Here is a 27,725-nt window from a genome sequence, read left to right as displayed (position 1 = left end):
ACCCGAGGGCTTCAGCTGGGTTTGCTCATCCTCAGATTCCCAGCCAAATGTTCACTCTCCAGGAGAGGCTGCGTTTGCACGATGGAGGAGCAGGGGCAGGCTAGTGTCTCATCAACTCGTTTCTGCCGGTCGCCGTGTTGGACCACATGTTCCCTCCACGCATGCTCATACCTGTTTGCCGAAGGCTGTACCTACCCTCCCTGGTGAACCCCTCCCATGCTTTTCATGAAGGTCTCCAGGCATGGTTGCTCGTACACACCCCCACCCCACTGAGGTCACTCACTGTTGCTGTGACTCTTTCCTTCACCAAGCCAGATCTCCCTCAGCACTAAGCACCAAGCCCAGTGCTTGGTACGGACATACGACCTTTATCCTTGAACACGTTGGTACGTGGGTGCATCTTGGTTACCTAGATGTGGAGTATTTACGAACCATCACCCTAACCCTACCACCTCTGCCGACTTCCCAACTCTCACAGAAACCCAGACACTTGGGGATCCCCGACTCCTTCCCCTCCACAGGAAGACAAGAGCATGAAAACATTTTAAAATGCTTCAGCCTTAGTGGCTTGGATCCATCCATCATGTACTGAAAGTGCATCTGTGATGGTGATGTGCGGAGGTGTCTCTTGTAGGTGCCTCTTGGTCAGTGGGACCTACTTAGCATGCAGATTGCAGCCCAGGAGGTCTGTAGAGAGGCGTTTCTCACAAGCTGCCAGGTCCATAGCCCACACACAGAGTAGCAAACAGACCCTGTCCTTGTCACACTACATGGCCCATAAATGTACTGGCTCGCGCATACGCTGACACATAGAGCCACACAAACAGAAGTCAGGACAAACTCAGGAGCTGCACTTGTTAGTATCCTTCTGCTCCAGCAGCTTCCTCCCCACCCTCCCTCCATCTGCCACCTACTCTCTTCCTCTAGCCTGAGAGGCTGCATCCTGGAGGGGGAGGAGTGGGGCAGAATCGCCTCTGCAGTCAGGTGGCCTGGGTTCAGCTCTGCTATCTGTGAGGAGGACCTTGGACAAATGACTTCATCTCTTTGTGCCGTCTTTTCCCTGGGTCTAAAATGGAGATGGAGCAGGTCGCACCCACGTTTTAGAGTAACTGGCAGATCCATTTCTACAGCTTCACTTCCAGCTGCTAAGTGCTGGCCTCAGAGCAAGCAAAAAAAAAAGAGGCACCAGGGATCTAGAACGCAGTGAAGGGATATTATTGCTTTTCCTTTGCCTTACACTTTTAACCTCCTTCCCAAACTCTGACACTTGGCAGGTGCCACGAATGTGTGTCTTTATACAAATCGACACAGATACACCTCCACTGTTGTCCAAGGGTGCCCACATCCCCCCTCTTCCCACTTTCCAGTTCTCTTTGCTGCCCCTGCCCCTCCTCTACCTCACGTCACTTCTCAGCTTCCACCTCCCTTCTCTGCTGCTGCAAAACTCTCCTAAACGTGCTAGTCCAAGCTGATGGCTTCAAATGCCACCTTCTGCTGGTGACTCTCAGATCCACCACTCAAGTCCCACCCAAGTCCCAAACTCCTGAATCTTCCTTCAGCTGCTCACTCGAAGCTTAGAGGCTGCCCAGGCTGGGTTCCAGGCCAGAGCCGCTGTTCTGCTCTCTGCTGCAGCTGCATGTCTTCAGACCCAAGCACTCCCAGTCACCTCTTTGTCGCCTTTGCATGGTGCCTGCTGTTGCTGCCAGCTCACCTGCCTGGGGTCCTCATCCACCTCCTGCTCTTGCCCTTGATGCCAAGCCCTACCACTCTGGTCCAGTGCGAGCAGCCATCCTTGTAACTGACTCGCTGCCTCCCTCCTCTCCTCCAACTCCATCCTCCTCATGACCACCATCTTGCTATAGCCAAGGCCTGGCCTGTGCTGGGAGAGGGCAGCTCTCTTGTGGGCTCCGTCCCCAGCTTCAAGTCCAGGTGCTTCTCCTAAGCATGCCCAACTGCTGCTCAGCTCTGGACACCACAGCTGCTCTGTCCCCAGAGACAGGCTGGTCCCCTTCCGGGGACAGTCTTCCTTGTCTTAAACTATTGAATGACTGTGCATCCTTCCAACTCAAGTATTCTCCTCTTTGCAAAGATGCCCCACACGCCTCTCTTCCCGTTACACTTTTTTTTTTCCTGGAACAGGGTTTCTCTATATAGTTTTGGTGCCTGTTCTAGATCTCACTAAGTAGACCAGGCTGGTCTTGAACTCACAGAGATCTGCCTGTCTCGGCCTCCCGTGTGCTGGGATTAAAGGCGTGCACCACTGCCGCCTGGCCCAGCTACACTTTTAATCAATTACTTATTTATGTGTGCATGCTTATGTGAGTGCATATATGAATGCTGGTACACATGAGTGTGGAGACCAGAGGACAGCTTTGGTAGTGTTCCACAGAGCCATCTACCTTGCCTTTATGAGACAGGATCTCTCACTGGCCTGGGGTGCACAGGCGGGGCTAAACTGGCCGACCAGTGAACCGCAGGGGTGGGGGGGGTCAGCCTGTGTCTACCTCCCCAGCTGTGGGATTAACAAGCACAAAAAATCACACACACACACACACACACACACACACACACACACACACACACACACACACACCTTGTTTACATGGGTTCTGTAGACCGAACTCAGGTCCTCACAGCAAGCATTTGACTGACTGAGCCATCTCCCTCATCCCTCTCCCTGCTGTAGACTGCTGTCTAGGCACCCATGGCAGGCTGATCTACATTCAGCCTAGCATCTATCCTCTGACCGCAGCCATTTTTAAAACGCATTGGCCTTCCCCTCCTCCTCACCCTGGATCCTTGCCCACGGTACAGACTCCATGACTGTCCCTTGCAAGTGCTGACCACCACCAGAATGAGGCGCTTGTGTCTAGCCGCCTGCCCACCCCAGCCTGGGCCTCTGCTCTCTCTGCAGGGGTGTTCTTCACCTTCCACACCTTCCACCTGGAGAGCGGCCATGATTACCTCCTCATCACTGAGAATGGCAGCTTCTCCCAGCCCCTGAGGCAGCTGACCGGTTCGAGGCTGCCAGCACCCATCAGCGCTGGGCTCTATGGCAACTTCACCGCCCAGGTCCGCTTCATCTCTGATTTCTCCATGTCCTATGAAGGATTCAACATCACCTTCTCAGGTAATGAGTGTGACCGTCCCTGGGGAAAAGAAACCAGGGAACCATTCTCCCCACCCCCACCCTCCACCCTCCGGTCTTGGGATGACTGACTTCAATACTGCAGCCAGAGATGCTTAGCTTAAACACAAGGGAGAACTTCCCAGGAATGGTCTTGGTGTGGATTAGTAGGTTCATTCTCTGACTCACTGAACGTGACCACCCAGATGGCTGAACTAGAGGATTTCCTAGACGTCCCTTCCGGCTCTCCTTGCTTCACAGTCCCCTCTTGGCTCACTTCTACTGGTCTACAACCCCATCCCAGAAGGAAAGAGTTGAGAGTTAGGGAATCAATGTTTGAGTCTCATTTAGCATCAGCATCAATACTAATTTTAGACCAATGTGTATTTAGCTCTGTATTGGGGAATCCCAAAAAGCTCTTGGCATTCAGAGAGACTAGGGCTTTACTCCATCACCTCTGTCTCCAGTACCCTCATCCTGGTACTCAAAGGCTTCCTGCATCAGCAAGACAGAGGGACTAACAGCTTCCTCCTTGGATGGGTCTCATTTTAGTTTCTTACTACCCTCTACATAGAAGCCCCAGGTCACCTGCCTGGGCAGGCTTGGCCAGTAGGACCCTCATCCCCACTATACAGAGCACTGGGCATCGAGAGAAGTCACTTTCATGCTGTCACTAAAGACATCATGCAGATCCTTGGCCCATCATTACCACCCACCATGCTTACTGTTGATCTCAAAGCCAGCCTCACCCAGAGGAAACTTTGAGAGAGGCATTTGGAGTCAGGATGCTAGTGCAAATTGCTTGAAGCAGGGTCACAGACTCTGACCCTTGAAAACGGCTGATTGTGTGCCTGGAGAGAAAGTGCCAGAGCATCTGCCAGCCCAGGTCTCGGGGTTCAAATGGAACCAAAGGAACAAGGAGGAGAGAGAGGACCCTCAGAAGTTCTCCAAGAATCTGAGCCCCAGTAATGAGGGTTCCCAACATTTGTCTTGATCTCAGCCCTCAGGATGACTCTTTTCCCCCACACTTGTTGAGGGCTAGCATGCTATAGTCTCTGTCTTCATTTCTGGTCCTTTCCCTGGCAGTGTGACTGTCCCCAGCTGTCTCTGTGCCTAACACTCCCACGGCTTTCCTTTGCAGAATATGACCTGGAACCCTGTGAGGAGCCTGAGGTCCCAGCCTACAGCATCCGGAAGGGCTTACAGTTTGGTGTGGGTGACACCCTGACCTTCTCCTGCTTCCCCGGGTACCGTCTGGAGGGCACGGCCCGCATCACGTGCCTGGGGGGCAGACGGCGCCTGTGGAGCTCGCCTCTGCCAAGGTGTGTTGGTAGGTGGTCACGTGCTTTCATTCTGTTTCCCTTAACGGGGTGTGAGGGGGGGGCTGCACCCAACCGGGAGGCTAACGGGCCTGGGTCTGAGATCAGCAGAGTTACACTTACCTACAGGGGGATGTTGGATGTGCACCCTAAGTATCTCTGTGAGATGCAGAGGAATCTGCTCTACAGCCTGGCCTGGCCTTTGCCAAGCAGTTCCAGTAGGCTCCAGGATGCTCACCCCTAGCCATTAGCACAGGCCGCTGCCTTCAGATGCCTCTTACAAAGCACGATAGCTGGGACCTAGTGGAAGAGGCACAGCCATTGCCCAATAGGAGTCCAAATCCAGCTGCACAGGGGTGTCTGGTCTTGGAAAATCCCTAGGAAGACCCTCCAGCCAGCCAGGGAGAGGAAAGGCAGGAGCTGGGATCAGTTATGATGCATCTAATACACCCTAGTCCAGCTTCTAGTTCCTGGAGATGCAAAAAGTGAACAGCACAGAGAGGGGATCCCCACCCCTCACAGTGGGGAACACCCTGGAAACACATAGGCACATACTGCGTATGCAGGACTGAGAAGCACAGAGGAAAGTCAGTCAGCAGAGGAAGTGCCAGAGGGAGGCTGCTGCTTTGGGAAGGTGGGCAGGGAGGGCCCTCCAGTGAAGGGCATTTTAGTAGAGATAGGGAGGAGCTGGACATGAGGAGACAGATTGGCCAGGCCTCAGCCAGGAGGCTGCTTGGGAAGTCATCTGGGTGCAAGTGGCAGAGGAATCAGAGATGGTGAGGACAGGGAGTGGGCGGGGCGTTGGCACCAGGCTGGCCTGTGTTCTTACCAGAGTCCAAAAGAAGGTTAATCAGGGCCCTGGGCCCAGAGGGAGTGGGAAGTACCGTGATAGCCTAGGAGGTGGGGGCAGTTGCTACTGTGGGTGGTTTATAAGGCTGGAGGCCCTGTTTGCTGGATGCTCTCAGTGCAAGGGTGAGTAGGACACAGGGTGGGTTAGTGAAGTACTCGCCATGCTCCCAGGCAGCCACAGAGCTCTCAGCAAACGTACAGAACAGATCAAAGTAGCACCACATCCATTGAAAGAGGAGCCAGCATCTCCAAAGCCCATGAGATGCGAAGGATGTGACTCAGCCGTAGAGAGCTTCCCTGGCATGCAGGAGGTCCCTAGTTCAATCCTGAAGCAGGGAAGAAGAGAGAGAGAGAGACACACAGAGGAGGAAGAAGGGAGGAGAGAAGAAGAGAGGGAGGGGAGAGGAGAGGGAAGGAGAAAAAACAGAAGACAGAGGGAGGCTGGGGCAGTAACTCAGCCAGCAAAGTCCTTGTCTTGTAAGCGTGAGGACCCGAGTTCAATCCCCAGCCCCACATAAAAGAGCCAAGCACGGTGACACACACTTGTAAGCCAGCACTGAGAAGGCAGAGTCGAGGGGATCCCCGGGGCTGCCTGGCCACCCAGCTTGTCATCTTGGCAAGCTCCAGGTTTATTGGACCCCATCTCAAAAACAAAACAAGGTGGACAGTAGAGCTGACGTTGCCCGCTGGCTTCCACACGTATACCCACGCAAGTGCACAAACACACAAAAACAAGAAAGACAAGGAAAGGCGCAAAGCAAGCCTATGAGGTCAGCCCTGCCCTGGCAGCTCCATGGCGCCCAGGGCTCTGCAGAGGATGACTGACCAGGCTGTCAGGATGGCCTGTGCCCTGCTGAGCAGGCACACAGAGATCAAAGGCACATCTCTGCTCTGCCAATTACCCAGCCATTAGTACCACCAGACCCTTCTGCCAGCTTCCTCATTTATGAAGTGGAGATAACCACATCTGACTTGTTCTAGATGAGGTGGCATCCTTTCCATAAGCCGGGGGAACCACATACTTGTCATTTTGCCAATAACATTTTTATCATTTTCTTTATGGATTAACGACTTGCCATTACTTTGTCAATAATCTTTTACAAATTCAGGGGGGGAAGCAGTCAGACAAAAAGCTGCCGCAGAACTCACCCTGGGGAAGGTCAGGCCAGACCTGACCACCAGCAACTGCCCTCCCTCGTAACTGGAAACACCCCCCCCCCATGAGAGGCTTGGAGAGAGTTTGCCTCCAATGGGGTTCTCGAGGCCCCCAGATGCTCGCTCCCGCCAAAGCGCCCGCCTCGCCAGTCTCGTTCCACCAACTCATCCTTTAACTCATTATTCCAATTACTGTTTGTTCATGACACCACACAATATTTTCATTATTACATTTGTCTTCTGTTTCACATGGCATTAATAACGCAGCAGCAATTATAATCACCTCTAATTACAACCAGCCCTGCGGCAGAGACGCCCGCCAGAGTTATGGCGGGCCTGCCCACCCGGAGGGGTGCTCTCACTTGCTACCTTCTCGGGAGGTGTCACTGAGATGATTTAGCCCACTCTCTGCTACCAGGAACATTCCCAGCCACAGAGGATACAAACAGCCCTTAGCTCTAATTCATGGTATGACAGGGTGATCCAGCCCCTGACTTCAGGAGCTCCTGCATTTGATGTCAAAGAGACAGCCTTGACCCTGGGAGGGGACCCCAGTCTACAGCAAGAGATGTGGCCCTGTCCTTGGAAGACCCAGAGCGATGGAGAAGACCTAACCCTCTGTCTCAGGAGCCCCAGACTGATGGATAAGACACAGCCCCTGCCCTGCCCTTACCGAGACCTCATCTCACAGGGGTGACAGAAGTCACAGATGTCTGAATCAGCGGCGGCACTTCCCTGGGCATGTGCCTGTTTGTTTCTCTGGAACACTGGTTTGTTTCCATTTACGCCGTGTTTGGCTTCCTGTGGCATCTGCTCATCTCCCCTGCCTCTTTGGAAACGCTCCCAGAAACAAATGTCACACCCCTTCCTTCTCTTGTCCCTTCTCTGGTGCCTAGAACCAAGCAAAGCTCTGGCAGGGAGTCAGGGCTTTCTCAATGGGCAGGGAGTCAGGGATCTCTCACTGGGTAGGGAGTCAGAGATCTCTCACTGGGTAGGGAGTCAGGGATCTCTCACTGGGTAGGGAGTCAGGGATCTCTCATTGGGTAGGGAGTCAGGGATCTCTCACTGGGTAGGGACTGGCAACCTCTGAGGCGAGCAGTCCTGCTACCTTTCTTACATATGTGCTGGGTGTAGGGGAGAGATGGGAGGGTCTCACTAGGCCGGAGACCAGACAGAAAGCTGGTGTGCAGGAAGCTGAGGCTGGGAAGGCAGTCTAAAGTTCTGCCGAAAGCCACTTTTGAAACCAGCTGTCCTGATCTGTGCAAAGGGCAAGGGGATTTCGGAACAGTAAGGGCACTGTGAACCTGAACAGCGAAGAGCTTACCACAAGATTCCCGACAGTCCAGAGCAGGCGGGACTCCACGCCCAGTGGAGGCAGACAAGCTGGAATCCAGAGGAAGAATTACCGAGTGAAGGCCCACACACGGGCTTGACCACTCCCTCCGTGTTCACCTGTTTCACACATCAGACGTTACACACTTATTCTCTAGTCTCAGGAGGACATGCTTACAATCCAGATAAGGAGCCCAAGGTTCAGAGAGCTGATACAACTTGTCGGCCTCGAAAGTCTTTCCATCCCGCTCACCTCATGCCTCTGCCTAGGTGGAGGGAGAGAGTGGGAAGTCCAGAGATGGTAGGGCACTGCCGCAGATAGACCGAGTCACCATGTTAAACTGTGCACAGTCTCAGCAGCACCCCCAAGCCACACCCTCATCTGAGGGTACCCAGAAAATAGGCAGGCTAGAGAGATGCTTGCTGAAATTGTCAGCAGCTACTGCCCCCAGGGTGTCTACCCACCTTGCCCCTCCAGTTTTATACCCTGGTTTGGAACATTCATCTGATACTTTGTCACTTTGCTCGCCCGCTGAGTTTCAGGCACCCCAGGCACCCTGTCTCCTTCAAGATAAACAAACAAGGTCTTATGCAAAATCTTGGGAAACTAAAGCAGAGAACCGAATTGGGAGGGGAACAGAGCCCATCGAAAAGTAGAGACTTGGTAGCGGGACACAGCCACCTCTGTCAAAGATCTAAGAGAAGCTCTGAGGACCAAGACTCAGCTCCGAAGGTCTCCACGTGCCCTGTGGGTGTCACAGCTTAGGGCGACTAGAACCGACTAATGGCCTCTTAGTGGACTTGCAGGTCCTTCCAGCCAAGAGTAAGGGCACAGAGCAGCAGCAGGGGAAAGGAGACGTGCCACCAACCACCACAGAGACGCGCTCCAAACCTCCCGTCTGTCCAGACATGTAATGAGCCTGCCATCTGGACTCCTGTTTCCACCCTTCTGGAACCTGGCTATTTTTAGCTCCGTGCCTCTACTGAGATCCGTGTATAGCTGCATTCCTCCATTCATTCGTTTATTTGACCAACATTTATCTTATGGCTATGGGCCTTGGAAATGTACAGCTTCTTCAAACCCTGGCCCTCATGTGGCTCATAGTTGGGGTAGGAGATGTATGCAAATATAAGGCAAGCGGGGAGAAATGTGGCAGGTGCCTCAACACAGGAGTCACAGACGGGAGCCTCACAATCAGTGACCCTAGAGAGCCCACTGCAGGCTCGCTAGCCATGCCTTGCCACCAAGTCTGAGCTAGTCAGGCACTGCCCATGTGGATGGATCTATGACAATCCCCCAAAGAATCATAGGACAGCAGAAGAGATGGAAATACTGACAAGTCAAGTAGAATGTGATGCCTGCTATAAATACAGGCATGAGAACAGTAGGAAAAAAATGGTTTCTGCAGGGCAGGAAACAGGTTTCCAGAGCTAGGGTGGTTTTATTGGCTGCCAGATGAAGCGGAGTTTTGATAAGCTTGTGCTAAAACTTTCTCAGAGCCCCAGAACCCCTACCTAACACAGGCCCAAGGAGGTGGCATTTCCAGCCCATCCTCTTTCTGGATTGATACTAGGTGCAAGCAGCTCCGTTCAGGTTCCTGTGTCTACACTAGGGAAGATGGCTTGTGCTTGCCCGTTGGTCTGGTGTTTGTGACTCTTGGCTGGGATGGCCCTGGTAAAGCGGCTGCGGTGTTTTGTGTGTAAGGGTTAGCGATTGTAATTCATCCCTTCCTCGCACCTAACAGTGAGTCCTGAAAGGTCTCCTCTTTCTAGGTCTGGCTGCCTCTTTCTCTAGCATCCTTCTGTTGCTGTGATACCGTGCAGACAGGTGGGGGGGGGCAGTGCTTTATAAACTAACAGAGTGAAAGAGAAGGATGTCCCATGGTGTGAGCAGAGACAAGCAGAGCAAGAGAGATGAAGGAGGCAGGCCGAGCTGTGGGGGAGCTGGTGCTGTTAAAAGTTTGGTAGGCTGTCCTGGAGACAGACAGACAGACAGGCAGGCAGGCAGGCAGGCAGACAATCTTGTCACCCCTGCGAGGTTATGCAGAGATGCAAGTGGCTTTTTGTGTGAGTGGGTTAATCTGTGGATGTTATGATTGTCGTTCCAGCGGAGTGTGGGAACTCGGTCACGGGCACTCAGGGCACTTTGCTGTCCCCCAACTTTCCTGTGAACTACAATAACAATCACGAATGTATCTACTCCATCCAGACCCAGCCAGGGAAGGGGATTCAACTTAAAGCCAAGGCATTTGAACTCGCGGAAGGAGACCTCCTCAAGGTAATGACAGTTGATTTCATGTAGTGTGCAAAGTGTGGCTACCTCCCCATCTGTCCCCGTGTGGGTGGCCCAAACCTCCCGCTTCCACCTGAGTTCTGATGGACAGCCTCTCCTGGGAAAAAGTGTGTGGCCTTAGCATTGGCTTAGGAACTGTCTGCTCTTACAGATGTGAGTTAACCGCATGGTAAAATAGTGGGAGAGAGCTCAGTTGGTAAAGGGCCTGCTGTGTGAGCATAAGGAGTTTGGATCCCCCACACCCATGTGTAAAGCCAGCATGGTGGTCACAGCTGTAATCCTGGCCAGCTAGTCTAGCCAGTCAGTAAATTCTAGGGTCTGTGAGAGACCCTGTCTCTAAAAATAAGTGTAAAAGCTCCAGAGATTGACACCTAACATCAACCCCACATACACAAACACACAAGTACATCCACATGGAGACTTTTGAAATTGGACTAAATGCATTTTGCAGTATATTGTTACAAGGCCAGGGAGTGGAATGTGGTAGTTTGAATGTAAGTGGCCCCCATAAGCTCACAGGGGGTGGCACTAATAGGAGGTGTGGCTTTGTTGAAATACCTATGGCCTTGTTAGAGGAAGTGTGTCCCTGTGGGGGTGGACTTTGAGGTCTCATATATGTTCAAGCCACGCCCATGTCTCAGTTTACTCCCTGTTGCCTGTGGAATCAAGACGCAGCTCCTTCCCCTGCACCATGTCTGCCTGCATGTCACCATGTCCCACCATAATGATAATGGACTGAACTCTGAAACTGTAAACCAGCCAATTAAATGTTTTCCTTTGTAAGAGTTGCCATAGTCATGGTGTCTCTTCACAGCAATAGAAACCCTAACCATGGACCATGACCTTAAATCTGAACAATTAAGAGTTCATAGAATGTGTGTGTGTGTGTGTGTGTGTGTGTGTGTGTGTGTGTGTGTGTATACATGTGTATTGTGGTACATGTGTGTATATGGTTGGAGTGTGTAGTGTGAATGTGTGAGCATATGATGTGTGTGTGCACACACTTTCTTACATACGTTTCCACATGTATGTGCATCTATGTGTCTGGTCTGCTCACTTGCATCTGCACCATGTGTCTGCATGCTTTGTGCACAGGAAGGATAAAGAAGAGCCATTAAAGTGTTTATGTACACTTGGTACACGGACCCAACCCTGGAGCCTGTGCACTCATTCTCTCTATCTCTCTCTCTTACTCACACACACACATATATACACATACATACACATGCACACGCATGCACACACGCACACATGCACACACACGCACGCACGCACACTAGCTCATTCATCATCTAGGTGGCAGCATCTCTCACTCTTACCTCACTCCTCATGAAATAACTGAGTAATGTATAAAACAACCCAGTGAGCATTGGGACATGTTGATGGCTTTTGCTTTTCAGCACACACACACACACACACACACACACACACACACACACACACACCTGAAATCACAAACCATCTAGAGCAGTGGTTTTCAACCTGTGGGTTGTGACCCCTTTGGGAATCGAATGACCCTTTCACAGGGGTCACCTATCAGATATCCTGCATACCAGATATTTACATTACAATTCGTAACGGTAGCAAAATTACAGTTACAAAGTAGCAATGAAAATAATTTTATAGTTGGGGGTCATCACAGCATGAGGAACTGTATCGAAGGGTCGCAGCGTTAGGGAGGTTGAGAGCTTTAGGACAAGCTTGTGGAGAAGGGAAGGCGAGGTCCCCAGGAGACGGGACGGCATTCTTTGTCCGTTTCCTGTCCCAGCTCTTCCCCCCAGGACTCTTCAACCTCGTAGGAGGAACTCAGGATGTGCACAGATAACAAAGCTGTTTTAGGACTCAAAGAAACTGCCAGTCATAGCTTCCCAAGTGGGATGCAGAGCTGCCTGGCAACCACAGTCAGCAGGAATGCCATCCCTGCCAGTTGGCTGACCTCAACACAGCTAGCCAGGCAAGATGCCCGGAGCAGGAGAGTTGCCCTCAGCATCCTCTGCCCCTTGCCTTGGTGCAACTGGTTCGTTTTCCACACTGCCGGTGTGTTCCTTACCTGTGCCTCCAAAGGCGGCTGGAGCACACCTGAGCAGAATCTGAATATCTGTCACCTTCTCCACACTTGGACTTCCAAGACAGTATTAGTGTGTTTCATGCAGTTGACTGATCCGCCAAACCTGAAGCTTGTCCGTTCTGCTGCATATATGACTCCTGACCTGCTCATTACCCTAAAAACTAAAAGTCCCCTGAAGTTTGGATGAGGCCACATGTCTGGGTTTCCTGTTGCCAACTCACTCTTTTTGTTATGGTCCCTGAAGTCGATCTTCCTGCCACCCTAACATGAGCAAGACAGGAGGGGCCTTAAAACACAGTCATACAGAAAGACAACCCCCAGATCAAGTTATCAGAGGATGCACATGCACATAATACAGTGTGCACAGGTTCCCGTCAGGATAGCTAAAGGCAAGTGGAGAAAGATGGAAATCAGGCAAGGGTGCCTTTCATATACAACGTCAAGGAATTTCTGAACAGATATAAAAACACAGGCTCATCCAGTTCTCAGTTCTAGAGGCCTAGAGGCTGTAAGCCCAGGAACACGGTGCTGCAACTGAGGAGAGCTGCCTTGCTTCCTTGTAACATAGCAGAGAGCATCCCATGATGATTCCCGGCCTGTGAATTAAGGGTCATAGATTCCAAGGGAGGGCTGGGGAGGTGGCTCAGTGGGTAAAGTGTTCCCACGCAAGCATGAAGACCCCCAACACCATGCAAAAAGCCAGGCATGGGGACACAGGCTCGCAAAACCAGCCCTGGCAAAGCGGAAGCCAGGGGATCCCCAGGGCTCTCTGGTCAGCCATCTTAGCCTAGCCATTGAGCTACACGACCCAGAGAGACTTATAGCAGAGGGCAAGGCACATGGCTCCTGAGGAACAACACCGAAGACTGACCTCCGGCCTACACACCCCATGCACCCACACCCATATATACCCACCCACACCTGCATAGACATACATTTTTTTGAAAAGGAGCATCCATGCGCAGCAGAGGACAAGGCCATTATTGGGACAAGATCTCAATCCTCCTCACTGTTAAGCATGAGCACTAGGCTTGAGAGACAACAGAGCCCTGATTCTCTCCTGACATAACATCCTGGCTCTTGTTGATACTCCAGGAAAAGATCATTAAGAGTTGTCAAACTCAGTTAGAGAACAAGCTGCCACCATCCCCAACACCCCAACACTGGAAACGCTTCTGCATGCTGGGGCACTCTGGGGCACAGCCCCTTTGCTCCCCCTTAGAATGGAGGGGGTGTTTATATTCTCCATTTCCATTCTCCCTCTGCAATGTGGTGCCAACAAGGAAATTAACCAGCTATGTGTGAATATTCAGATGAGAAGGGGACCTGTCTGAGAGATCAGAGCTAATTGCCCCTCTGTTTGCCACAAAGAACAGAAACATACTTTTAAAGCTCCTAATTGGTATTCTTCACAGGGCTTGAGAGAATATTGTATTTATGGCACAAAATAGGCAATAATGAAAACAGAGCTATCTCCGATGAGGAAAGATTGGATGGAGATGAAAAACATGATCATCCAATTAAAACACCGAATAGAGACAATGGAGGGAGGTGGTAACACAGAAAAATGAAATCAGCTCATTACGGGACGCTCCTGAGAACATCTCCACCTCTCAAAAGGAAATGAAGAAGAGGATTCTTTTGTATTAATGAAATGTTCAATCATTCCACAATAAAACTTGATGTGCCAAATAACATGGCTACTAGAAATATAAAATATACTTTAATAAAGTTGGTCATTGTGGGGTTTCCCAGGGAAAATTCTAATACACCTCTGTGAGTCTCTGACATATCACCCACAGGAAAAATAAATAAGGGCTTGGTGACTTTATACGGCGACAGAATAAACCCAAAGAGAGGAGGAGAAAGACACCTGTTTGTCTGCTTACTTGTGTTGGAGAGTCTCCAGGTGGAGCACCCCAACACTCCATCCTCCTGCCTCAAGCTGGGATGGCAGGCATCCGTACACTCAGACTGGAAAAGATGGCTTCAAAGGAAGAGCAGAAACTGGGCATGATGATTCAAGTTTGTGATTCCAGTACCCGGGAACGGAGCAGGAAGAATGTCATGAGTTCAAGAACAGCCTCAGCTACCCAGTGAGTTCCAGGCCAACCTGAGCTACACGATGAGATCCTGTCTCAATCAATCTATCAGCCAAATAAGGAAGTTAGTAGGAAAAAACTTTCAAAAGAGACTAATAACCCTGGCAAGACTGATCAAAAGAGGACGTGGCAGGTGTAGAACACTCGGTGAAGAGGGATATAAATGTGGCTGTGATCTAGAGGATGGTGATAGGAAAATAAGGATATCTGTAAGCCAAGAAATCTGAACGTTCAAAAGAAATGGAAACAGGCATATAAAATGCTATATATACATATATCTGAGATAAAGTGTTATATATATATGATTATATACATGATTAGAAAATTATATATATATATATATATATATATATATATATATATATATATATATATATATGATTAGAAAATGGTAATATTTAGGACTGGAGAGATGGCTCAGAGGTTGAGTTTGTGCTGATCTTCCGGAGGACCCAAGTTCAGCTCCCAGCACATGTCTTACAACTCAAAACTGCTTGTAGCTTCATCTCCAAGAGATCTAACGCCCCCTTCTGGCCTCTGCTGTCACTGTACTCACATGCACATACCACACACACGTAACCACATAATTAAAATATTTTTAAAAGCACTAATATTAGAAAGTGAAAACCCAAGTAAACAAGACACCATTTTTTGCAAACTGTCACCTCCCCAAGCTTCAGGCCCAGCCCAGTTTACAGCTAAACCCTGCAGTAATCAAGCTGCTCTGGAAATAAAGAAAAATAAAGATCCACCTCCCAGTTCACGTTTATAAATGGCACGGGTGTTAAAGAAAGGCTGGAGGAAGGGGCAGTGGGGAGGCAGGTGATGGTCAAATGGGGCAGAGCCCTACCTGGGGAGAGGACCAGGGCTTTGTCTTTGGGATCTATTGCATAAAGGGATGGGTAGAGTACTTATAACAGATTGCGCATTTAAAAATCACACAATAAAGGGTGATAAGTGGGGCTGGAGAGGTTGCTCATTCGCAAAGTGCCTACCACACAAGCATGACGACCTGAGTTCGGATCCCCAGAACCCACATGAAAGCCAGACTCATCTCATAGGTGCGTATCTGCAGTCCCGTACTAAAAGGCAGACACAGGGAGACCCTGGCACTTGCTAGCCAGCCCGCTTAGCCAAATCAGTGAACTCCAGGTTCAGGGAGAGTCTCTGTCAGAAAGAAAGAGAGAGGTAGTTGAAGTGATGAATATGTTAATTAGCTTCATTTAATTGTTCACTATTTATACATCATAACATCGCTCCATATTCCACACAGATAAAACTTGTCAATATAATTTGTAGTGTAAAACCTAAATATTAAAAAATAAAAACTGAAGCATGGACCTAGTAGGCCAATCCTACTTATGATCATTGATCTAAAAGCCCCTAGACAATACAGGATTGAATCCAGCAGCATGTCAATATAAAGATAGCAAAGCAGGCAGGATCCAAGACTCTGAGGCTGTGTCTGCCCAATAGAAAGACTCACAATGTTATTGTTTCGACTCCCTGCATGAGATTGCCATTGTCTGGGTCTAGACTCTTCAAACACTGAGAATGTCTTGTGATTCAGTCTAATATCCTAGGTATAGGTTAGAAAAAAAGAAAGGGAGGGAAGGAGGGAAAGAAGGAAGGAGAGGAAGGGAGGGAGGGAGGGAGGGAGGGAGGGAGGGAGGGAGGGAGAGAGGAAGAAAGAAAGGGTCCTGTTAATACATTCTAAACATCCTGTGATGAGAGCCAATCCCCAGTCAGGATTCTTAAAAGATTCTAAAAACAACAAACTGAGAGTGGAACCTTCTCAGCAGGACAGCAGGAAGGGCCTCTAAACACCACAATAAGCGTGAGGTTTAATGGGGAAATTTCCAGCAGGCTCCAGGCAGCAAAGCGACAAGACCAGTGGCCACACCATTGCCAACCGCTCTCGACACCATGCTGCCGAGCCAAGCCGTTACAGTTAGACCCAGACATAACAAAGGAAGCCATAAAAATTAGAAAGGAGGGTAGAAAATTGTCTCATTCATTTAGAAGACACAAATGATTCAACTAATAAGCTATCAGAACCAATAAGACAATTCAACAAAGCAGCTGGTGTTTCTGTAACCAATTAAAACATGTAATCAGGAAAATAAAATTCTCATTTATTATTGAGGCAAAAACTGGAAAGCATCTAGAAATTTGCCCCCCTCCAGCACGTGGATAATTTTTACAAGAAAATTATAAAACTTGATTTTAAAAGAAGACAGGACTATAACAAATGTGAAGAAATACCCACAGAGAACAAAAACCGGAAGTTGACAGGAGGGTGGTGGAATTGTTGGTCAGCATTCAGTCACCACAGCTCAGACCCAGTGGTAGTCTGGGAAAGCTAATGGAAATACGATTCTGTTCCACATCCATCAGACTGGAAAAGAGCCCATCTTGGCCTGAGAACACCGAGCGCTGGCATGGGTATAAAGCCAGGGACAAGACTGGTGTGAGGTAGGGCAGCATCCGGCTTTGGAGAACAGCCTGGTGAGATCTGACATGATGGAAGTCATGAACTTCCCGCAGGCAGCTTCTTCGTTCTGGAGGAACTGAAGCCCACGTTTTTTTAGCAGACATGCAGGGATGTCCACAGAAATGCCGCTGCCACATGTCATCCTGTGTGGAAAGTTCTGCCCTTAGAGGGAGGTGAGCCAGATGTCCATAAATTGTCTTGGACTTCTCGGGGAGATGTTTCCATCTCCTCTACATGCTGACGAACTGGCCCATCAAATGGTAACCTGTTGGAAATATTTTTTTAAGCTTTACTTCTTGATAGCAGAGGCAAATATAAAACTGCTCAGGAATAAGTAGAGAGTCTTTATACAATACAGTGGCAGCTGGGTCAGACGGACCTGTGCGTCAAAAGATTTGATGGTTTATCAGTTCAGTGCTTTGCTTTCTCAAATCAGTCCATTTCATGGAACTCAGTCAGAACACCATGGGGACTTTTCTTTGAAAGGGGGTTGCTTCCTATTTTAATTTGGAAACTCTTAAGTTTATCTAGGATAGTAAATATGAGAGAATTCTTTTGTAAAGGAAACAATTGAAAACTTCTGCTGCACACTTAACAGTAATGCTCCAATACCTAAAACAATGTGGGCAGACAAATGCCGCTGGAGAGAATATTCACAAATCCCAACTCACAGGGTCATACTGGAGTTATACAGGCAACAGAGGTGGATTTAAGATTGGTGGTGGGTGGGATGTTTACAAACATCCCAGGCTTTTGAAGCCTGGAATGGTGGTACACACCTTTAATACCAACAGTCAGGTGGTGAATCTCTGCGAGTTTAAAGCCAGCCTGGTCTACATCACAAGTTCTAAGCTAGTCAGAGATACATTGTAAGACCATGTCTAAAAAACAAAAATAAGCAACACCCCCTCAAGGGTTTTTTTTTTGCATGACTAATGGACCAGGGGGAAAGGTAGAATGTTGCATCATATGTAAAATAAATTCCAAATGCATTTAGGGCAAAAATATTGGAGGAAAACACTGGCTTTCTTATTTGTGGTATTTGCCGAGTGTACCTGCCTCAGCATGTATTCTGAATGCTGATCAGTAAATAATCATGTTGTAGATTGTGTTCATTTTGTGCTGGATATCCCCTTTAGCTATTTAGATGATGCTGTGGAAACTATTTAAAGACTTGAAGATGATATGCACTGTATTAAGTGGAAGAGCTGATTCCCATATGCATCTATAGTTTGATCTTGTTTGTGTGTCTGTACATATTTACTCGTGTTCACATGTCTGTGGAGACCAGGGGTCAATGCCAGGTGCGTTTCTCAATCACACCATCTCTCACCGATTCTGGAGCTCACCAGTTTGGACTGGTTAGCCAGGGAGAGCCCCAGGTCCTTTCTGCCTCCCCAGTGCTGGGGTTTCAGGCACATGCCACCACCACATTAACTAAATCAGTGTGGGCAGAGAGCAAGAATGACAGACAAAAGCCATAGAAGAGAAAGTTCACAAACAAATCTGAGTTTATGGAGTAATGCAGAATTACATATGCGGTAGAGGTGGGTTTAAAATTGGTGGTGGGGAGAATTCTTTAAACACAGCGTTCTGTTTAAAGAAGCCTGGCTTGGTAACTCACACCTGAATCCTAGCTCTCAGGATTAAAATCTGGCTTGTTAGCCTGGGTGCTGGGGATCCAAACTCAAGTCCTCAAGCTTGAGCAACAGGCATTTTACCAACAGAACCATCTTCCCAGCCCCTCCTTTTTGCTTGTACACACACACACACACACACACACACACACACACACACACACACACACACACTGCATAGAACACACAAGCCTGGAACAATCTCCATGGAAACCTAACAGATTCAGGTTTTCTTTGCTTCGTGCTTTTCTGTTTTATACATTTTTCTGCAATGAGTATTTTATCATAATGATACAAATAACCTTTTGGTCCTTAATGGATTGGAACAAATTATGCTTTGAGATTAAGGAGAAAAACCCCATACCCGTTGTACTTATTAATTAACAATAATTTCTTAATACCACCATACAACATTCAGGGAATGTTGAGATCTCCAAATTATCTCATAAATGTCATCGTATATTTTTGGATTTACAGTTTATTTGAGCCAGGCTCCAAATAAAATCTGCATGCTGGATTTGCTGTCGGCTGCTTGTTAACCTACAGCTTTCCCTATCTCCTTTCCTTTTCCATCTAGTTTATTTGTCAAGGAGTGCATCCCTTTGTTTGGTAAACTCTGTATTCCTTTTCCGATTCTGCCTGGGGCATCATTTCTTCTGAACTTCTGACCTCAGTTGTCCCTGTTAGGTGGAAATTCAATATAAAGGCGCGGTTTGGCCCCATTTTATATTTCTGGGTGGGTGTGACAACCATATCCTCAGTGGTCTGTTCTCCGCTAAGAAGCACGGGGTGTCTGATTTCTTATCGTGATGTAGTGACTGTTGACTATTGATGTCTTGATCCATTAATTCCAGCAGATGTTTTCATGAGTTTTAAAGAAATGTTTTTGTGGTCTTGAAGATAGCTCAGAGGGTAAAGAGTTTGTTATACAACCATGAAGATCTGAGTTCAAATCTCAGAACCCATATAAAAACTGGATATGGTAGTGTGCATCTGTATTCCCAGAGCCCTTACCTCAAGATGGGATGTGGGGACAGGAGAGTTCTGGAAGCTCTCAGGCCAGCTAGCCTGGGGTCTGCAGTGGCAGATGAGAGTGAACCTGAGCAAATAAGAAATCCTGCCTCTAATAAGATGGAAGGCAGGAGTAACAACACCCTGACTGTCCTCTGGCCACAGCATGGCATGCGAATGCATGTGCAGGGACACACAGACATAGACACACACACACACACACACACACACACGATTTTTCGAAGAATGTTTGTATAACCATTTGAACACAGCATAGGGCTCAGCTGTTGGAAGAGCTATCATCTCAGACTGGAACCCCAGGATTCTCTCCACATAGTCCAGAAAGGGATTGAACTCTCAGAGCCTCGACAAAATTCTGCACCACTCGGCACTGTTGTTAGCTGGCGGGACGACTTGGCTTCCGAGATGGAAGGTGGAAACATTGTTCCAATTTGCTGGCAGCTGGCACCACGTTGTGTGCCGTGCGCAGACATTCATCTCCCACCCATAGATCCTGTCTTTGATATTTACCAAAGTGCCAGGGGGCCTCTCACTCCATCACACCTTCTGTTGTTATTTGTACAACCATCTAGAAAGGAGCAGCCACCCCGAGACCTAGGGAGCCGGTTCATTATTCTAATGATGGTTGCCCTTGCTGGTACCCAGAAGTTCAGGGGACAGATGGGAATGAGGGAAGCCAGATGCCAGCACTATTTCCCCCATTGGCAAACCCAGCAGGCCCTAGGCTGGAGCCCTCATTATGCCAGGAAGGGGCAGAGGCTTGGCCTGGGGAAAGGCAGGTCACCAGAACATGGTGGTCATTTTTAACTACATCCTGCTTGTGCCCCAGGGATCATATCCAGTAGAATAGTCAAGGCAGGCCATGGCCACAGGCAGGCAGAACAATGACTGTATCATCTGCTGGTAGGACAAGCCTGTGTGTTGAGTGATGTACACATGCCATGTGCTTTCAGCCTATCTGTCTATAGAAACAGATGGCTTGGGGAATCAAGCCACCCCAGCCTGGCCTCCCAAGGCTGCCGAAGTGTGAGCCGGTAGCATATGAGCACCGAGGAAACAAGCAGATTGCACAGGATCGTTAGAGTAGCAACCAATTCCCAAAGAATAGAGACACACTGGGCCCAGCGCTGGGGAAAGGTGGCAACCAACTCAGCTGCTGGCTTCACTTTGCCACCTTCTGAGCATCTGATGGCTACCTGCATCTCTAACAGCTGTTATTGATGCTACCCACTGGGAACATGGGCTGCAGGGTGATAAGACCTTGTTTGAAATACGCAACTCTGATGTCATTGGATTGGGATTTCTGGTATCCAGGTCTATGATGGCAGTAACAACTCCGCCCGTTTGCTGGGGGTCTTCAGCCGCTCTGAGATGCTGGGGGTGACTTTGAACAGCACATCCAGCAGGCTGTGGCTCGACTTCATCACAGATGCCGAAAACACCAGCAAAGGCTTTGAACTTCAGTTCTCTAGTAAGTCTTTATTGGGTCTGAACGGACTATGAAGTCAGACTTTCCCATTTTGTTCATATGAGTTGGTGTGCCCAGTAGACGCACACACACACACACACACACACAAATGCATGCTTATATATGTCTTTTAAATCCAGTGGGTGATTGGCAGCTGATGAGTGGATATAGAAAATGTGGTATGTCCATACAATGGAGTATTATTTGGCAACCAAAAGGAAGAAATGATTCATGCTTTAACATTAATATGAAACTTTAAAACACTACCCTGAGCAAAAGAAACCAGATACAAAGGACATACATTTTAAAAACTTCACAGAGCTAATACACAGAGGGGAAATCAGCTGAGTGAGTAAGGGGGAAATATTCTACAACTGTGGCAATAATTTCACAGTGACGTGAGTGTAAGAGACAGTAGACTGTTCACTATTTGCGATGGGCCAATTGTGTCATAGTGACCCCAGGAGCACCGTGGGTCTCCTCAGGATTCCCCTCACCTGGGTGCTGGATGTCTCACCCAGGGAGTTTCGCCTCTTTCAGAAGCGGCTCCATGTAACGGGATTAAATAGAGTCACATTTGAATTCCATTTCTATTAACTGAAAACAGTGAGGATTTCGAGCAGTTTGGTTAACCTTCCCAAGTCAATGCTCTCGATTGTAGAGTGCCAATAATTACACCCACCTGCGAGACCCCTATGAATAACAAATGAGAGGCAAGGTCTTTGGAGTCCCACAGAGTGGAGAGGGAGCTCATGGGAGTCTCTCCTCCTCCAGCCCTTTCAACACAGCTGCTTGCATGGTGGTGTTCCCTGTGCTGCCCTGTCTCCTCACAGTGTCCCAGTGATCAAAATGGAAGCCCTAGATCCCACTCACAGAACCCTAAAGGCTCAACCAGAGAAATCGAAAATCCAGCCCCAAGTATGCATGCTATTAAATTCTGAACTCATTTGCATAAAGCAGCAGACACATACTCCCTCCACAGAGAATGCAGATAGGACCGGGTCATGAGCCTGAGGCTGGCACACCTGGGGTGGTAGCCAGGGCACCTCAAGATACAAGCTGGATGGGAAGAGAAGCAACATGGCTCTGTCACCATGGTCTCTGCTCACTCCTTCTCTTCTGTCTTCCAAAGGTTTCGAACTTATCCGATGTGAGGACCCAGGGACCCCACAGTTTGGCTACAAAGTTCACGATGGAGGTCATTTTGCAGGGAGCTCTGTGACCTTCAGCTGTGACCCTGGCTACAGTCTTCGGGGCAATGAGGAGCTTATGTGTCTGAGTGGGGAACGCAGGACCTGGGACCGACCACTGCCCACCTGTGTCGGTAGGATGCCTCTTGATTGGCATGAAACTCCTTGGCCTTTCCCTTACCTGAACTCCAGCCCTGCCCTCAAAAAGCGTATCCAGGACCTGGGGCCATCCACCAGGATTGGCTCTGCCTGTTAGTGAGCACTGCGGCTTGATAGCCTCCCGTCTCCACTTCCTCACACTTCACCACACAGGCAGTACAGTCCACACAGCGGCTTGCCATCGTCACACATTGAGTCAGTGGTGCCAAGCCATGCCCTCAGAGTTGCAGCACAGGCAAGAGAGACGTGGTAGGAGTCTCTGTCAGAATGACGCAGTGACTCCAGGGCTTTCTGCAACACCAAGACTCCAGGTCTCAGTTTCTCTGTAGGCAAAATGAATTCAAGCTCCCTTTTCCAGGGCAGTCCTGGGAGAAAGACTAAGATAAAGAGCTAAATCTAATCTCATGCCTAAAGAAGATTGTGGTGGTGAGCGTGCGTCTTCCTAAGCCTGTGGTTCTTGCAAGTCATCAGCGGACATTCCCTAGAAGCTTTGCGCTTGCATCACAAGACCAGAGACAGTGGTCCAAGGCTGAACCGAAACATAATTAAAACACCGCCATTCTGTTTCTCTAGCCCCTCCCCTTCCCTGCTGCTCAGAATCCCATGGCCCTACTCATCCTGTTTCCCCCAAACCAGATCTTTCCAGTCAAGCCTCCTGTTCCCAACGCCCGCAATGTACCTGTGTGGCACAGGTGGATTTGATGAGAATGAAATAGCCGCTGGGGGAAGTCATGAGTGCCTACCAAACCACACATGCTAGAAATAGGCAGGCAGGTGTCTGTGTATGTGGGAGCGGAGAAATAAGGAGGAAAGGAAAGTCTGTCCCTGCCACTGGGAAGCCCCCGTTCTACCAAAGAGAGTAGGTACACAGATGGTCCTTGTCATGAGGATGCATCCTGTCTACAGAGTTCTGTTGAGCCTCCAGATGATGTGAGAGAGCTCCACATAGGAAGCAACAGTTCAGTTGAGACTAGGAAGAATAGATAAGATCTCACCATTGGGAGGGTTAGGTGGGTTGGCAGATGGTCTAGCCTGAACACATACAGGGCCAACCAGATGAACAGCATGGTGAGAAGCCTTAGGGACCATGGTTGGTCCCACTCACTTGGATAACCACATTGTAATGGGGTCTCCACATGACACACAGAGGGTCAAGAGCCAGAATTTAAAGCCAGGAAGTAGTCAGTTGCAACCCATAAACAGCCCTTAGGGTCTTCTTCCTTTGTTACTGAGGTTGAGATAGGCTGTAGGCATGTCTCTTCCTTTTTGTGTGTGTGTGTGTGTGTGTGTGTGTGTGTGTGTGTGTGTGTGCGCGCATGTGTGCATGTGTGTGCAGATAGGCATCCATGTGTGTGTGTACACTCAATGATAAAACCAGAGGTCAGTGTTTTTCCTCAGGAGTCATCTACTTCATTTTTTTGAAACAGGGTCTCTCTCTCTGAGGCCTGGGGCTGGTCAATTCAGCTAGACTCACTGGCCCCAACGATCCATCTGTCTTTCTTGCTCCAGCCCTGGGGTTATAGCACTAGGACTTTGCCATCTGTGACCATTCCTCTTTTTAATTCTCTTCTTTCATTCATGTTCCAGGACCTACATAGGTGCTTAGAATTCAGAGGCGGGCTCTCTCGGGTCAGCCACAGAGACACACGCATAAACAGACAGCAGTGTGGTACCACAAGGCAAGCAAATCAAAGCAAGCAAAATAAATGAGAGACTGTGGCTCCCATAAGATAACTGTTTGCTTTGCAGAAAGGCTTCCCTGTCAGATCCTTCTGCTGGCCAACCTGTCAGTTACATTGGATTTAGAGGACTCACTCAGTGGGGCTAGGAAGACTATTACACTTACAGGCCTTGGAAAGCTTCTTCAATGAGACTTCCTCAGGCCCCATTGCATTTAGCGAAGTGAGGCGCTCTCTCTCTCTCTCTCTCTCTCTCTCTCTCTCTCTCTCTCTCTCTCTCTCTCTCTCTCTCTGTGTTACACATGCCATGTTGAGGGTAGAGTTCAGCATGGGCTACTGAAGTGACTGCTGTAACTTTTAAACATTCATGTTTCCTTCATGGATAAGGAGACTCCCCAGCCCAAGTGTAGTAGCCAGAGCCCCAGGAGGGAAAGAAGGGAGCAGGCCAGGAAGAACAGAACCTCAAGGAGGCGCCACTAGTGAACATTGCAAGCTGTACACATTAACCCTCCCTCACCCCACCCCACCCCCGGCCTCCGGCCAGCCCTTGAATAAAGTGACCCCATGGGGAAGGGAGATGAAGCTGGGTCCCAAACACCCACCCTCTGAGGTAGAAATAGGATGTGCTGCTCCTGGCCAAGGTCATGGATGACGCCCTCCCGCTGCCCCAGCTTCCTGCTCCCAATCAGATCGTCACTCATCCTCTCACTCACTCCCCGCCACAGGCTCACTCACCCCAGTGTCTTTCAACCAAGTTGGAACCATCCATCCCAACAGCGCCACAGGATGGCGGCCCACGGGGAAAATAGAACGAAGTCTAGTGTTGGGAGCACTCCCACCGGAAGTGGGTCCCTCCCGCAACCCTTCCTTGGTGGTCCCAGGTGAAGCCTCAGGGTCAGAGTGATGCTTGATGGGATGGTCAGTCATAGTAACAGGTGAAGCTCGGTCTCCCCTCTGTAAATTCTTCTCCAGCTTTTAGCTCCTTGCTTAACCAGTCACTTACTTTGCTGCACAGCTCAGCCTTAAGCTCTTCATTTTCCCTCATGCTTCCTTGGTTCAGACACAGTAATTTTCCTGGGAAGCAATAAGCTTCTACTCACTGGGCCGTGCATCTATTCATTCAGCAAATACTTATTAAACTTGCGTTATGTGCCCTACGCTCTACCACACACTCGATATGCAGTCTACAGCAAGGTCTCTGTAGCCAAGAGTCTGGTATGGCAGGGGAAATGGACACTATTTTAATGCACTTGTGATACACTTGTTTCATCCAAACTGTGCTGGGGACACAGGAAGATGGCATCCAATTTACCTGGGCAGAGGAGGGTGTCACAAAGGTGTCATGGGAAGGGCACTTAGCATGTTGTTAGTCCAAGCAGAGGCTGCTTGGGCTGTGGAGTTAGTTCATCAGACTTGGCAGGACCAGGACTCCTTCTGGAGTCAGGGAGGCCAAAGGAAGGGCTACCAGAAGGTACAGACTTTGCTCCAGAAGCATGGCACAGTCTTCTGTTTGGAAGTCCCTCGGATAGCACTGTGGCTATGGACTACTGTGCCAGCTGAGAGATGGAGAGGGTCTGAGCCAAGACTCCATCGTTGGAGACAAAGTAGAGACAATGAGGAAATTGTCTCTCAGAGATTCAGGGACAAGGTCTTGGAAGTGTACCTGACTAGAGGAAGCTGCGGCTCGGGGAGCCACCAGCTCATGGGTTAAGTGGCTCACTCTGATAGGGAGCACACATCTCTCCACTGGTTTCGTTGCCTTGAGGCTCACTCCTCTGTACCCCTCTGAGCTGCTGCTACAGTCCTCTCCCTCGCCTTTATAAAGAGAGTTCAATCACATGCATACACACTGTGCTTCCTCACAGCAGCCTGGTATACATTGCCTTTCAACAACTCATGCTTGCCCAGCTCTCTAGCCCTGCTATCCACCACTGCACATCCCCAGCCTGTCCTACCACGCCCCTCCTCTTCTCTCTGACTGCATGATCTCTTCCTCCTGTCCTTCCCAGCCTCCCCTGCCATCACGCAGGCTGTTCAACTCTGGCTTTTCCTTCAAGGTGCATTTGAATCCAAACCCTCCCAGACTCTGTCCTGCACTATGGGGAACTGGCCTCTTCCTCCTGGGCACCAGCACTTACTAATACTATGCATGTGCCAGGACAGGCAGATGTGCAATGGTATCTCCTCCACTGGCCCTGGCCTAGAGAAGGACTGAGTCTAGTCAGCAGTGTGCTCCCTGGCAGCTAGTGCAGGTCCCTTGGCTTCATGACCAGGTACAAACCCCTTCCTGAGAAGTTCCGAGGAGTTTGGCCATAAAGTAGGCAGCTAGTCCTACCCTTGGGGGCTGCTTCACTTAAAAGTTTATTAACCCATTGAAAACACACAATCCAGTTGTTTTTGTTCATTCACATGGTTGTATAACCACTACCATTAAGTTCTGAACAGTTTCTCCTTCAAAAAGAAAGTCTACTACTCATTAGCAGTCACTCCCCCAAGCTTTGGTAAACATAATAATGTACTTTCCATTCTCTAGTCTTGCTTATGCTGGATATTTTCTATCTATGAAATTACACAATATATGGTCTTTTGTGTCTGGTTTCTTTCACTTAGCACTGTGTTTTCCAAATCTACATTGTAGCATGTATGTGAACTGTGTTCCTTTTTATGGGTGACTAACATTCTGTCGCTAGGTATACCACATTTTGTATTTCCTTTCTCCTGTTGATGGACACTGGACTTATCTGCACTTATTGACTACTATGAATAACACTGCTAAGAACATTTATGTTCAGGTTTTTATGTGACATTATGTTTTCACTCCTTCTGAGAGAAGAATTACATATTGAATAACACTGCTAAGAACATTTATGCTCAGGTTTTATGTGACATTATGTTTTCACTTCTTTTGAGAGAAGAGTTATATATTGTACGGTGACTTGCATTTAACAATTTTAAGAAACTACCTACCAGCTTGCCTTCCACAGTGGCTATATCATTGTACATTCCTACCAGTAATAGGAAGGCTTCAGTTCCCCCCCAGCCTCGCCTACACTTGCTATTTTATTATCAACACCTGTCTTTCTGTCACAGCCATCCTGGTGGGGAGGGGGTGATTGTGATTTTGATTGGCAGTTCCATAACAATGACAAATTATGGTAAGCATCTCCTCACGTTCATATTGGCCATTCAAATATTTCCTCTGGATACATGTCTACTAATATCTTTTGCTCAGTTTTTAATTGGGTTGGGTGCCTTTTCTTATTGAGTATTAAGAATTTGTTTCTGGTTCTGAGTACTGGTCTCCCCTAGGGAGTTTTTTGCATGCTCTGCTTAACCACCTGGACTGGGCTACATGGACTTGCTGTAGTGACTGCTGAATGCTCCGGCCACCCCATGACAATCCTTCTGTTGCAATTTCTTTCAGCTGAGTGTGGAGGGACAGTGAGAGGAGAGGCCTCAGGGCAGGTACTGTCACCTGGGTACCCAGCCCCCTATGAACACAATCTCAACTGCATCTGGACCATCGAGGCAGATGCCGGATGCACCATTGGGTAAGTGCCCAGAGCCAACAAAGAAACACTTGCCACTTGTTGTCAAGGGGAGCTGTCATCGGCATCACTGATGGACCCCTAACGGTTGTCAGGACCCTCCTACCACCGCTGGAGGCCTGTGGGATCAGTAGTCACCACAGAGACCCTAGGTTTGGACTGGGTGCGTGGGACTCAGCCTCAGCATCACGAGGGCTGCATCTAAGGCCACACAACTCACTGCTCGGACATTGCTACCGTAGAGCAGCAGGGGCCCAGGCTTGAAGCTACAGA

General features: G+C 49.0%; 1 protein-coding gene across 1 annotated transcript in view; it reads left to right on the top strand.

The window, feature by feature from the left end:
- Csmd2 (CUB and Sushi multiple domains 2) overlaps positions 1-27,725 on the top strand; it is a 573,936-nt gene that overhangs the window by 399,171 nt on the left and 147,040 nt on the right. The window contains 6 exon segments of the mRNA XM_052718591.1: positions 2,915-3,130; positions 4,269-4,457; positions 9,891-10,060; positions 20,723-20,879; positions 22,009-22,200; positions 27,329-27,455. Coding sequence (XP_052574551.1) covers positions 2,915-3,130; positions 4,269-4,457; positions 9,891-10,060; positions 20,723-20,879; positions 22,009-22,200; positions 27,329-27,455 — 1,051 coding nt within the window.

The sequence above is a fragment of the Peromyscus californicus genome, unplaced genomic scaffold (assembly GCF_007827085.1).
Source record: "Peromyscus californicus insignis strain IS unplaced genomic scaffold, ASM782708v3 Scaffold_5__1_contigs__length_169319896, whole genome shotgun sequence".
In the NCBI taxonomy this organism is placed as follows: domain Eukaryota; kingdom Metazoa; phylum Chordata; class Mammalia; order Rodentia; family Cricetidae; genus Peromyscus; species Peromyscus californicus.
Note: the sequence above shows the minus strand (reverse complement) of the source record. Positions and strands in the feature narration are given on the sequence as shown.